Here is a 13,084-nt window from a genome sequence, read left to right as displayed (position 1 = left end):
GGAGACCGATGAGTTTCCACCACACTCAGAAGACAGTGATGAGAAAAAAGAATGACAGAAGAAAGTGAAAAGCACACAACTTACAACAGTTTGGTATATTTCAGTACATGAAGTTACTTTATATAAGTGGAAACAGGAGTTAATGAGTGAAAGTCATTTGTTGGCAGCTGTTAGGACAATGTCCTCTTTCTAATGCTGCTTCCCACAAACAAAAACCTGTTGTCTCTGGCCTTGTAGCATAGAATACAGCAAATTAACGACAATGTAATGAAAAAGATCAGGTAGAGAAAATGACTATGACACACAGAGGGATTATACAGGTTTGTAGTCCAGCTTGGACTCCAGCTTCTTTGAATCAGCCACTTTCCGCACGGCTTTCATGAAGTCTTCCTGAGTGACATACTCTCTGTCAGCGCGGATCGCAAACAGACCTGTAACCACACAACAGATGTTATTGGACAACACGAATTGAGAAAAATCAAACGAATGATTATATTGAAAGAAAGCTTCACATCCCACCTGCTTCTGTGCACACGTTTCTCAGATCAGCTCCATTGAAGCCATCCGACAGTTTCACTATGGCTTCATAATCTGAAAATAAGCACAAGGAAAATTTTTGCTATGCAAGTTCACCATTAAAAGGAGTTATGAGCGCTGCTACTGCAATTACACATGGTTCATTAATGTGATGAAATTAGTTACGGTAACCCCTGTGAGGCTATGCATTAACATCGCTGTGCAGACACTGCACATTTGGCATCAGCTACTCTGATTTGGCATCAACTTAAACAGAAGTGATTTATGACATCTGCAGGGAGGACTAGTGAACCTTGTGCAAACGTGGCACTTTCAAATATTGTCACCCTGAGTGGAATGTATGAATAATTGTGTTTGTGCTCAAAATACAAAAATTGTTCAAACTACATTTTGAAATTTCTGTTTCTGTGAAATATCCAAGAAAGGAAAGTCAAACGATGAATGAAAAATAAATCTTAAGACATTTTGTTGACCAACTGCCAATATAATTAGTTTAGCTCCAAAAGAACTGTTATTAATTATCTCCAATTACTTGTCTCATTACAAAATGGAACATAAAACAATCCATTGTGCAAAATGTCAGAGAATCACATAAAAATCAGAATGATCACTCATGTAAATGATCAGTTCTCAATCCAAAATTAAGTGTATTACACAGTAGTGTGCACCACGAGTTCTGAAACCACATGTGCAGCATCAAATTTGGATGAGGACAAGTGAGGGGACAAGGACAGACGATATGGAACTGAATTTTACTGTGAGGGTCATTTGTGTTTGAATGTTTACACCAGGGGTCCCGTACCTATTTCTCCGTGCTTGGTGATGGGACTTGAGTGGATCTTTAGGATGTCCAGGCGAGCCTGTTCATTGGGTAGCTCAATGTCTGAAGATCACAATAAGAAATTTGTTTAGCCGTGTGCCGTCATACAGAGCTTACAAACAGGTCCTCAACAGGGACAGAAGGAGATCTTACGGATTTTACGGTCCAGTCTGCCAGGTCGCAGCAGGGCGGGATCCAGAGTGTCAGGTCTGTTGGTGGCCATGATCATCTTGACTCTGTGCAGCGTGTCAAAGCCGTCCATCTGGTTTAGCAGCTGAAGCAACACACACACACAGTACATTAAACAACTCAATCACTGCCTTTTATTAATGAATCTATTGCACTGACTTTCAGAGTTTCACTTACGACTACTAATAATAAGTTACACCTTTCAAGAAAATGCTCCAGCGATGCAGTTTTTAGTTTACAGACAGAGTCAAACATGCTGCTCACAGCAGTCTGCAGACGGACGATATTTTGCTTCAGCTCTCATTCTGTTTGTCTGTAAATACAAGCTTCTACAACTGCAAAGAGCTTTTTAGACATTTTGATGTTTACGAGTTGGTAAATGGTTTGTATTTGTATATATAACTCTTTAACATAAGCTCTTTACTTTGCATCTATTAAGCAGCACTTTTTTCTATGAGGGGCAATTCGTGCATCAGCATCTTGCCCAAGGGCACTTTGGCATTCAGATGGGGAAGACTGGCAAGAAGAGTGAGGAGTAATGAAGAGCCGAGTTAATCAATGCACTGCAGCCCTACCAGGAAATTGTTTTGGGAAAAAAACTTCAAAGTGTTCATTGTTGATATTGTGTCAGTGGCCACTTGAAAATCAACATATATAGTTTAATACTTTCCACTCATTGTGAAAGTGCAGTGGGTAAGGGAGAACTGTGTAGAGGACCTGTTATGTGGCCATAATGTCCCAGACACTGATATCAAGACACTGAGGACACCTTTGAATGGGATCACACCTGTCTCAACACATACTTTTTCTCATTTAAGCAAATATTTTGGCCCATACTGCTGCTTTGATTGTGAACAAGCCTGATTGATAGCAAAATTGCAAAAAAATGCATTTTTGCTAATCAATCTAGACTCAATAACCCATTATTATTATTATTATTATTATTAGGTGTGCATCTTCACTAGATTGCTTTTTCATTAGTCAAACAAATATGAACTCAGTTTTTATTTAGAAAGTGCTTTAGAAAGTATTATAGATTGTTACTATTATAACAAATGGGCTGTAATTTACAAAAAAAGGACTTCAATTTAAAAATCAGACTACAACAGTAAGTCTATGACAGTGGTCAGTGTAGCAGGTCTTAACGTGTCTAATAAGATCTAGAGCAATTCAAACAAACAAACGAAACATCAGTCCTGTTTGTGTCCTAATAACTGTCAGTGATGGTGTTTATTGGTAAAGTGTAAAGTGAGCATAGGTCATAGGGGAAGAGACTCTGACACATAGAGGACGACCTGACCTTTAATGAGCATTTATCCTATCCTATCCTATTTTCAGAAAACTGCTAAAACAATGAACGCAGCGAAGAACATGAATCAATTATCTTCAGTCACTGCATCAACGCAGAGTCGTCCACATCCACAATGTGATGCTTTTAAGAATCAAGAAATTTGCACTCCTCCAATTCTTATGTCACATATTGTACCACAAGCGTGTCTGTGTTACCTCCATCAGTGTCCTTTGAATCTCTCTGTCAGCAGAGGTTCCCTCAGAGAAACGACGGCCACCTTCATGGAATAACGCACATACAAGACAAAACACGTGGTCAAGATTCAGGGTGCTCTAAATCTGTGTGTTTATGTGAAGCTCCCAGTTTGTAATAATAATTGCTTAACTGAGATATAATGATCACTGTTCAGTTTTTCTTAAAGCTACATTTATACTGTCGTTTTATTCATGTAGTTTAGTAGAAATTATTTCTTGCTTTTCCAAATTACCAAACTTTTATTGACGAAAAAAAAAGAAATTCAATCTTTAGACAACCACCTTTTTACTCATTAACAATTGGTATAATCAGCTAGTACATAAAGGTGTGAGTGCACCTACAAATAGAGTAGATGAGAAAAGGCACACGGCCTTAAATAACAATTAAACCTAAATTAAATCCATAAGACCCAGGAAAGACAAGTAGATTCTAGGCATTACTCACCGATGGCATCAATCTCATCCATAAAGATGATGCATGGCTGGTGGTCTCTGGCATAGTTGAACATCTCTCTAATCAACCTGGCACTCTCACCAATATACTTGTCCACAATGGAGCTGGATACCACCTGCCGTGTACACATATGTAAGTACATGTATGTAAGTACACACACACACACACACACTCACTCACTCAGACACTCACACACTCACTCCCACTCCACAATGACAATGGAGCATATGTACCTTGAGGAAGTTACAGTCCAGCTGACTGGCTACTGCTCTGGCAAGAAGAGTCTTTCCAGTGCCTGTTGCAAAGAAATCTCAGTCAATTTTTATCATCATCATTACTATTATGAGTGTGCAAGTTCAATTGAATAATATGATCAACATATATATATGATTCTCATGAGATTCAGACAGAAAAACAAACCTGCATTCTTTGCACAAACAAATGTGATGTGCATTCATGGAAGTCATGGTGAGTGATGTAGCCTAATACAGGTGGGAGAGTCCTTAGTGAAGTACTAACCTGGAGGTCCATAGAGCAGGCAGCCTTTAGGGGGGATGATTCCAACTCTCTGGAAGAGCTCAGGGTTGGTCAGAGGCAGCTCAATAACCTGCCACAAAACAGCAGCAGCAGCATTGTTTTAGACTCAATGATCAGCAGAAAAAAAGGATACATACAATGTCCATCTCATAAAACACACATTCTACAAAAGCCTCTGTTTACACTTTCTTACAATTGCTAAAACACTAAAATGACATGCATAGCACAATTATTTAAACTGACACACAGAGAGCAAAACCTCTTTTCAAGTCTCCAAAGGTCTAAACACATTTTCTACTTTACAGGCATTTTGAAATTCAAAATGTCACTTTTTAAAGGCACTGAACATGGTTCTATAAGACACAACAATCTGACATAAAGTCACATGTTTGCCATTTCAAAACACTGCCATTCAAAATGACACTACATGAGCTAATTGGTCAATATATGTGCCACCTGGCCAAACACCTCAATTTAATTGGTACCCAATCAGGAAGTAAGCACTGTGAAAAGACCACAGGTGAGCAACTTTATTTTCTTGCCTCTTTTTTTTCTTCTATATATTTTCTTTTTCAGTTTTTTGTGAGCATATTTTTATTCACTCCAATGTACATATATCTGCTGTTCATATGTTTCACTGACTTGTTTAGTGAAAAAAAAAAAAAAATGTTTCAACAGCATGTGTATGTGTCTGCAAATATTTCTGTGCATGTGAACAATCTGAAGATCTGAACTATTTTAGTATTATGGCAAAGCATACTAAAGATGAGAGTGCTTTTCATTATGCCCAACTGTGTGTCGTTGGTTCGACAAAAATCTGGTAATATGAATGAAGGGTGTGCCATTTGGTGCAAAAGTTTGATTTTGATAATGCTATATGTAGTTTTCGTTGCAGTGCTTCATTTTGCAGGATATATGAGGTATTTTGCAGTTTGGGTGTGTGGTTTTGTGAATTGTGTTAAGTATTTTGATAAAACCATGCTAGTTTGCAAAATTGTGTTTTAGCAATTGGAAAAAACTGTAACAACACAAACTACAAATTTTGCCAAAACATGGATCAGAATGTGCGCAACACAATCCAAAAGTGTGCATCCAGAGTAATACAATTGCAGGTTGTTGCTGTACCTCTCTCAGCTCACGGATCTGTTCAGACAAGCCTCCAATTTCAGAGTAGGAGACGCTGCCAGGGTCCTCATGAGACATGTTGTACACCAGAGGGTCCACCTCTCTGGGCAGGTACCTTTACAAGAACAGGAAACACATGGTGAGCACATACGCATTACCTGTGTTCATTTGTTTTGCACACTTTGTTTTATCAAACCTATGTGACACATTTATAGCTTGAAGGTGCAAACTGTACACAAATTCCACAGTTTAAGACAAACTACATATATGTAGTCACTAGGGCTGTATCAATAAGCCAAAGAGGGGAGAAGAACACTAAAGAACTGGACATGATTTCACATGAAACCATGTAAACAAAAATTACTTTTTACTTCCAAATGTAAGCCGAGAACTACAACCCTGATATCTTCCAAAAAAAAAACACTTAGGAGGGTATATTTACTATTTTTGCAATTTCAGCTAAAGGCTCAATGTACTGGCATAACTATACACAAAGAATGGCAGGTATGCAACTTTATCTATTCACATTAATATCAATTCATATCTGTTCAATGCACGATATTTTTCTTCTCAGTTCAACAATATATTCTGCAGAGGAGTTGCTACTGCAGCACAATATTTTATATACGTAGGGTTTGCCTTGACTATGACCATAAATATGACAATTTCCATTGCACAAAAGTGTATGTAGACCTCTGTACTCAAATAAATACCAGTATTATACAGTATGAAGCAGTGCATCTTCTGCTCATGCAAATATTTCACAATAAAGCCCCCCTATTATTTTGAACAAAAGAATGGATTCGCTTTTGGAGACAGGAAAGTGCTGATGCAGACGTGAGGTGCTGAACTGAAGCAGATTATTGATCCACTTCATCATTAACATTAAAACCTACAGCATCAGTTGTGCTTGTGCGATTGTAACTGTTCCATAAGAACCTTCAATTGCAAAAGATATAAAACAACTTACAGCAAATTACACCCAGATACCATTAAACTGCAGAGTTGCAGAAACAAGTCATCAATAGTTTTAATAATATCATCACTGTGCGTGTATCATTAAGGAAAAGTGTGTGTAAGATCGCTGCAGTGAACGTGACTGTGCCATCAGGTGCACAGACGCACAGAGCACACTGGAGATCACTCACAAAAATAAAGACAAACTATTTACTTTCAAACTTCTATTTTCAAATAATATCCCAGAGTGGAGGTTAGGATCCACTGATGCCTGAAGTGACTTTCTGTTTGCTCTAAATATATAAATACTATGGTGACACTGCGGTGTGTAATGCTGCGTGATGGACGTATGCAAATGGTTGGATGAGGAGGAAATGAGGGTTCAGCGATGAGTCCAGTCCGGTATTAGATCAACCGACGGAACCGAACCATCCCAGCACAAACAAAAGCATATAATAATAATTCTGTTCACAGCTGTTTCTGAATGTAATAATCCTGCAGCTCTGGATTATTAAAGTACGTACAGTCGATACGCGCTTCCTCACAATCTGAAAGTGTGAAGCAATTTTTTTTGCCTTTTTATTTCAGGCTCCATCGTCTTCAATTTCACTCACTGTATTAACAGCAGCAGCAGAGTATCAGTGTATTTCCTTTATTAGTGACATCACCGCTGTCCCATTAAATTGCTCTTCACCTCCACCTCCCTAACAAACACCTTGATGTCACTGACAGAAAGTTTCACTTCCTCTCATCACTTGATGCTGTGAATCTGTCATGAGTCACCGTGGAGACCCATTGGTCAGCAGGATTATGTAATATTTATGAGGAGCTTTGCATTGACCATTTATAGTTAAATAGCACCCACTGTTCTAAATAGTTTCTTCACAGTACATGTATGCGTGAACACAAATGTCGCGTAAGTGTCTCCGGACTTTCTCCGCCTGGCCTGCGACTATAAAGCCTGCAGAAAGTCGGCAGAATCCGATGTGTGACCACAGCAGGGAATCCCCCACTGGATTCACCACGAACAAGTTGGGGGTTGATGCACACAAAAATGAAAAAAGAAATCTCTGGGTGACAAAGCAGTGCCACACACAAAGACAAGACACCAAAAAAGATGTCAAGAGAGTTTTTGTTGATAAGAGCCGTCAACGCTGTCAATATGCTGTTAACAGTATCATGTGATCTCCGCAGGGGTCCTGCCTCTGTCAGCAGCACTGCCCCTCACCAGAATCCTATGGAGAATTTGTTGCTGTTGTGAACATGTCTGAGCAGAGAACCCCCCACAGTGTTGTGCATGTGTAAAAGGAAAACTGCAGACCCAATTCTGTGAATATCCTCCACAGGACATGTCTGAAAATGGCTTGAGACAACATCTATAAAATGTAACGTCTCCTCTCGGACAAAAAGCTGTGATACCATTTCACATGTGTAGAGGCCATCTTCTGCTACAGGATGGGGCAGGATCTGAGAGACTTGTCACCTCACTCCGTCCTATTTCTAACTCACACATGAAGAGTGTGGAGGTGCATCTGCTGTGAAAAACAACCACTAGGTGTTTAGGGGATTATTAAACAATTCTATGCAAATCTTTCTTGAATGGAAGATGCAAACTATAATCATCAGTTCAGGGTACAGCATAACACAAGTACTGTTAAAACTTATTAGCCGGTGAGACAGTTTCACAGATTCAAAGTGATGATCACATCTGGCCTACCTCATTATAGTGAGTGTGGTCATGTCCAAAGCCACTCTGGTGCCCGGCTTCAGCTGCGACTTATCCAACTGAGAAAAAAAGATTGTATCAATTAGTTTACAGGGCAGCATTCACTGAAAATGCTTTGTATGTCAAATGAACAAGTTTTTCTGCAAGAGACAGATTTACAATACCCTAAAATTGAACACTCTCTTTTTCACTTTTCTAACTCGTAGGTTCAAATTTGGAAAACATCTATTTTTGTTTGACATAAATGTCCTTCAGTCTCAAAAAAATATGCCACACTCGAATCCTGACAGCACATTAACTATATGGTATGATAAGAAGTCATTTCGCAATCAACGTTGTGTCCTGGATCAGAATGTGTTTGGAAAACCCGGAGAAATTAATAGATACAATTACTATACAACAAAAAAAAAAAAAGCCATGAGCACTGATTCAGCACATACCTGTCTGCGGCATCCAACCACATATCGGGGGCCATTGGTAGCCTTGACAATGACTGAAATTACACACACACAAAAGAATTCACATTGACATCAAGTTTCTAGGTGAAATCTAAGAAGTGCAATCTGTGCAATTTGTAGAGAGATTCGGGAGAACTTACATTTCTCTTCAGTCAGCTGTTTGAGCACTTCTCCAACAATCTACAAGGAACGAGGCAAAGCTTTGATTAGTAACGACAGAGTGAACTGGCATGGCACTCAGTGAGCGCTGTAGTTTACCGTGCTCCAGGGGCTTATGAATGAATGAATTTTAACGGAATTCCCTGAGTTTTTAAATGAAGCTTAGTCCTAAAAACAGAGTTATTATCAGTGACATTAATATTCATGTAGACAGTAATAATGACAATACCATACGGTGTCAAAATTGAATATCTAATACTACTTACTAATAATCAATTTCTATCAGACCATAATTCAATAAACTTTGAATTCTCATAATCTGACTACATGCCATTAATGAAAAAAACATTTTCTAGATGTCTACCTTTTAGTGCAGTAGCTACATTTTAGGAAATAATTCCAATTACATTTATCTCTGCCATATCCGTCGATAAAATCATTAACATTAGACTCCACAAAAAAGAAGCATGTAAAACATAGTAAATTAGTTCCCTGGTACAATTCCAAGACATAAATTAAAACAAGCGTCAAGAAAACAAGAAAGGAAGTGGCGCTCTAACAACAACTGTGTTGAAAATCATCTAGCCTGGAAAGATAGTGTTAAAGTATATAAGAAGGCCCTCCACAAAGCAAGAGCTGCTTACTATTCCACATTAATAGAGGAAAATAAAAACAACCCCAGGTTTCTCTTCAGCACTGTAGTCAGGCTGACAGAGAGTCACACCTCCATCAAACCCAGCATTCCTCCATTCCTGAGTAGCAGTATCTTAGTGAACTTCTTTAACAATAAAATTCTAACTATTAGAAATGAACCATTTCCTGTTCCTCCCTGTTAATGAGGGAGTTTTTCTCTCTACAGTTGCCAAAGTGCTGCTCATTGTGATATTTTAAGGCCTTGACTTTCTATATAAAGTGCCTTGAGATAATGTATATTATGATTTGGCGCTATACAAATAAAACTATAGAATATCGCCTATATTAGCTTCCAGTTAATTCTAGAATAGAATGTAAAATTCTCCTCCTCACCTACAAGGCCCTTAATAATATGGCATACCTTAAAGAGCTCATAGTACCATATGAGCACCCTATTGCACTGCACTCCTAGAATTCAGGCTTACTTGTTGTCCCTAAAGTTTCTAAAAGTAGATTAGGAGCCAGAGCTTTCAGCTATCAATCAATCAAATTTTATTAGTATAGCCCATATTCACAAATCACAATTTGTCTCATAGGGCTTTAACAAGGTGTGACATCCTCTGCCCTTAACCCTCAACAAGTGTAAGGAAAGACTACTAAAAAAGAAAAAAAAAACTTTTAACAGGAAAAAGAATGTAGAAACCTCAGTGAGAGCCACATGTGAGGGATCCCTCACCCAGGACGGACAGAAGTGCAATAGATGCCACGTAATCAATCTATCAAGCTCCTCTCCTGTGGAATCATCTCCCAGTTTCAGTTCAGGAGGCAGACACCCTCTCTACGTTTAAGAGAAGGCTTAAAACCTTCCTTTATGATAAAGCTTATAGTTAGAGCTGGTCCAGGCTTGTCTTCGACCTGCTCTTAGTTATGCTGCTGTAGGTCTAGAATGTCGGGGGACATGGAGCTTCTCTTTCCTCTTCTCCCCCCCTCATCACATCAAAGAAATGTCTCATCAATACATGTGACTGACTTGACTTCTTCCCCAGAGACCCTGTGCCTTATCGTTCACAGATCCAGAACTGCAGCTGTGGCCACATTGTGGCTCATGTTAAAAGGTTTATTTTAAGTAGTTTTTCTTTACACCTTGTCCGGAAGCCCCGACATTCAAATTAAAAACAGAATTATTTACACCATGTCTAAATTTTCTCTGATATCCTCCTCACATTAGGGCTTTCGGACACTTGGATGACACCACATGAGCAAGTCTGAAAAAGGAGTCACAAGTAACTTCAATTGTATTGAATTTTGCTGCAACACTGTTTACCCCTAAGACGTTAGTGCTTTGTGAACTCAAACACTTCACTCACCCCTCCATCCGCATACTTTTTCAGACCCAAATCACAACCTTCCAAGATTAATGGTAATCTCTCCAATAGTTGCGTAATGTTACAAACTAACAGACAAACAAAACGAAAACATAATTTTCTTGACGGAAGTAAATCTCCTGGTGTTTTGCATTAATCAAACTACAAGACTACCCCCCCAACCTTAGTATCTTCTGACTGAAGGATATGACTGAGGGCCATAACACAGAACAGCTGAGTCTTGGTTAAATAAACAGTACACTTTTCTTTGCTCACTAGATAAACGTAGCTTGAGGTTTTGTACATTGTCAAAAATGGCATCATCTATTTTGTGGATCCAATGTCAAATACAGATTGATACTCATAACCTAAATATATATACCATGCATACCTAACCATGAGTCCTCTGGCTCCGGTGTCGTGAATTTCAAGCATATTCAGTGCAGCTGTGTACCCTAACCCAGCCCTATCACAACACATGATTGAAATCGGGTCAACAACGTGAGCCCTGTGTACATTGTTTTGAACCAAAGACCATGGGGTGCGCTGCCAATAAGAGAAGGCAGACATCTTCTTACCTGTCCGACGCTCTGCAGAGCCTTCAGGTCGTTCTCTGACTTCTCGTATTGTTTGGTTTGTTCTCTCAGTTGCTCTCTCACTGGGAAAAAAAACCAACAACATTTAACACAAACTCACATGGAACGCTTTAGACCACAACACAAAGTGCTCGCTGAGTTCACATTAGCTGTCCAAGTTTAGCTTAGCCAAAGCTCCCGATAGCCTTGACAACACAAGTGCAACACTTCTAACAAAGTAATGGAGGCACGAACTGTCGTTAACTTCATTTCCATTGAGCAGCTTTCTGACTGTCTGGTGAGTGTCGAGTCTGATTGCTCCCTCGTAAGCTAACTTAGCACTGCTAGCGCTGACCGCTTCACCTCCATTCATTTTCACGAAGTTGCTAACTGCATGACAAAGCACTAACTGCCTGCCCGGCTAGCTGATGCTTGCTATCATGTAACATGGACCTCACCACAGCAGACAGGGTGTTTCACTGCTATACGACTAACGACCAAGTTAAAACGTCTCTTACATTCTTTTAACCGCCCGTCAACTTCTTTGTGTTCGAGTAATTTTTTTCTGTAATCTTGCAGCGCCTTCTCTCTGCCGTCCGCCATGATGCCCAACTGAATTATGGGGAATTCTTCTTCTTGTTTTTCTGGGTTTCCGGCAGGTTTGGTATCGTACGGCACACTGCTGCCTCCCTCAGGTTGGGATTCATTTGTTGATCGGGCAGGGGAATATAATGAAATATATCATACTGACAAACCAAACAGTAGTTGTAAATGAACTGATCAATGTGCAATGTGCACCTTAATCTAAATGCCCAAAGCAGTACTAAGGTAAAAAAGATAATTGGAAATTGAATGTAGACCTTTAAAGTGACAAGGGATATATTAAAGCCATCAAAGAGTAAACAGAGAAAATTAAAAATTATGGAAACATAAGTACTTGGAGAGCTAGTTATAAATGAACAGATCAATGTGCAATGTGCACCTTAATCTAAATGCCCAAAGCAGTACTAAGGTAAAAAAGATAATTGGAAATTGAATGTAGACCTTTAAAGTGACAAGGGATATATTAAAGCCATCAAAGAGTAAACAGAGAAAATTAAAAATTATGGAAACATAAGTACTTGGAGAGCTAGTTATAAATGAACAGATCAATGTGCAATGTGCACCTTAATCTAAATGCCCAAAGCAGTACTAAGGTAAAAAAAGATAATTGGAAATTGAATGCAGAACTTTAAAGTGACAAGGGATATATTAAAGCCATCAAAGAGTAAACAGAAAATTAAAAATTATGGAAACATAAGCACTTGGAGAGGTAGATGGGAATACTTTAATACTTTGATGGGAATATTCAACAATATGTAGTAAATCCAGAGCCCAAGGCATAAGCGAACTAAGCGCCTGCTTAGGGCCCCGCGGCCACTAGGGGCCCCCAAGAGCAATTCTTTTTTTTTTTTTTGCATATATGAGTGATGATATCTATATGACCAAAGATATATTATTGTACAAAAAGAACATTTTATGTCAACAGAGTGCTGCGGCCTAGTGATTCTTACTGCCTCTTTAAATGTCAAAGTAATGTGTGCCTCCTGCCGTGCAGTGCGCACTGCGCATCCAAAGCGCAGGTGAAGGCAAAACAATGATGCAAAGAAGGACATATCCTTCAGGGGCAGAGAAGTAGTAGTAGAAGTATTTGGTTGATATTTTATTTAATTCTGTCTGTTTTTGTACAATTGAATTTGTTATTAGTTTTATATATCTAAGTGATTTTATTTGTTGTTGCACTTTATTGTGGTTCTAGCACTACAACTTATTTTTGCACATTGCTGTTGCAGTTTTTTTAAACCAAATATAATAAACCAGATGACACTTTTACAGTAAATATGTGTAAATCAATCCCAGGGCACTGTTGTAGCCGAATTTTGTGATTAAAAACCATATGTGGCACCCTGGACATCATTCATTGGTATTATTTGTATTATTATTGCATTGGTATTATTTATGTTAT

The 13,084-nt window shown here is 38.8% G+C and overlaps 1 protein-coding gene across 1 annotated transcript; it reads right to left on the bottom strand.

Annotated features, from left to right (window-relative positions):
• Positions 1-80: 80 nt before the first annotated feature.
• Positions 81-11,758, bottom strand: psmc6 (proteasome 26S subunit, ATPase 6). Its single transcript, XM_020091864.2, has 14 exons — positions 11,598-11,758; positions 11,083-11,162; positions 8,489-8,528; positions 8,331-8,383; positions 7,882-7,949; positions 5,208-5,322; positions 4,065-4,152; positions 3,779-3,840; positions 3,537-3,660; positions 3,053-3,114; positions 1,511-1,631; positions 1,340-1,420; positions 520-591; positions 81-431 (listed from the first exon to the last, which is right to left on the bottom strand). Exons 1-14 carry the CDS (start codon positions 11,680-11,682, stop codon positions 313-315), a joined length of 1,170 nt encoding a protein of 389 aa, XP_019947423.1. The 5' UTR covers positions 11,683-11,758; the 3' UTR covers positions 81-312.
• Positions 11,759-13,084: the final 1,326 nt, after the last annotated feature.

Source organism: Paralichthys olivaceus, chromosome 19 (assembly GCF_024713975.1).
Source record: "Paralichthys olivaceus isolate ysfri-2021 chromosome 19, ASM2471397v2, whole genome shotgun sequence".
In the NCBI taxonomy this organism is placed as follows: Eukaryota; Metazoa; Chordata; class Actinopteri; order Pleuronectiformes; family Paralichthyidae; genus Paralichthys; species Paralichthys olivaceus.
The sequence above is the reverse complement of the archived record's forward strand: the minus strand, read 5'-3'. Positions and strand labels throughout refer to the sequence as shown.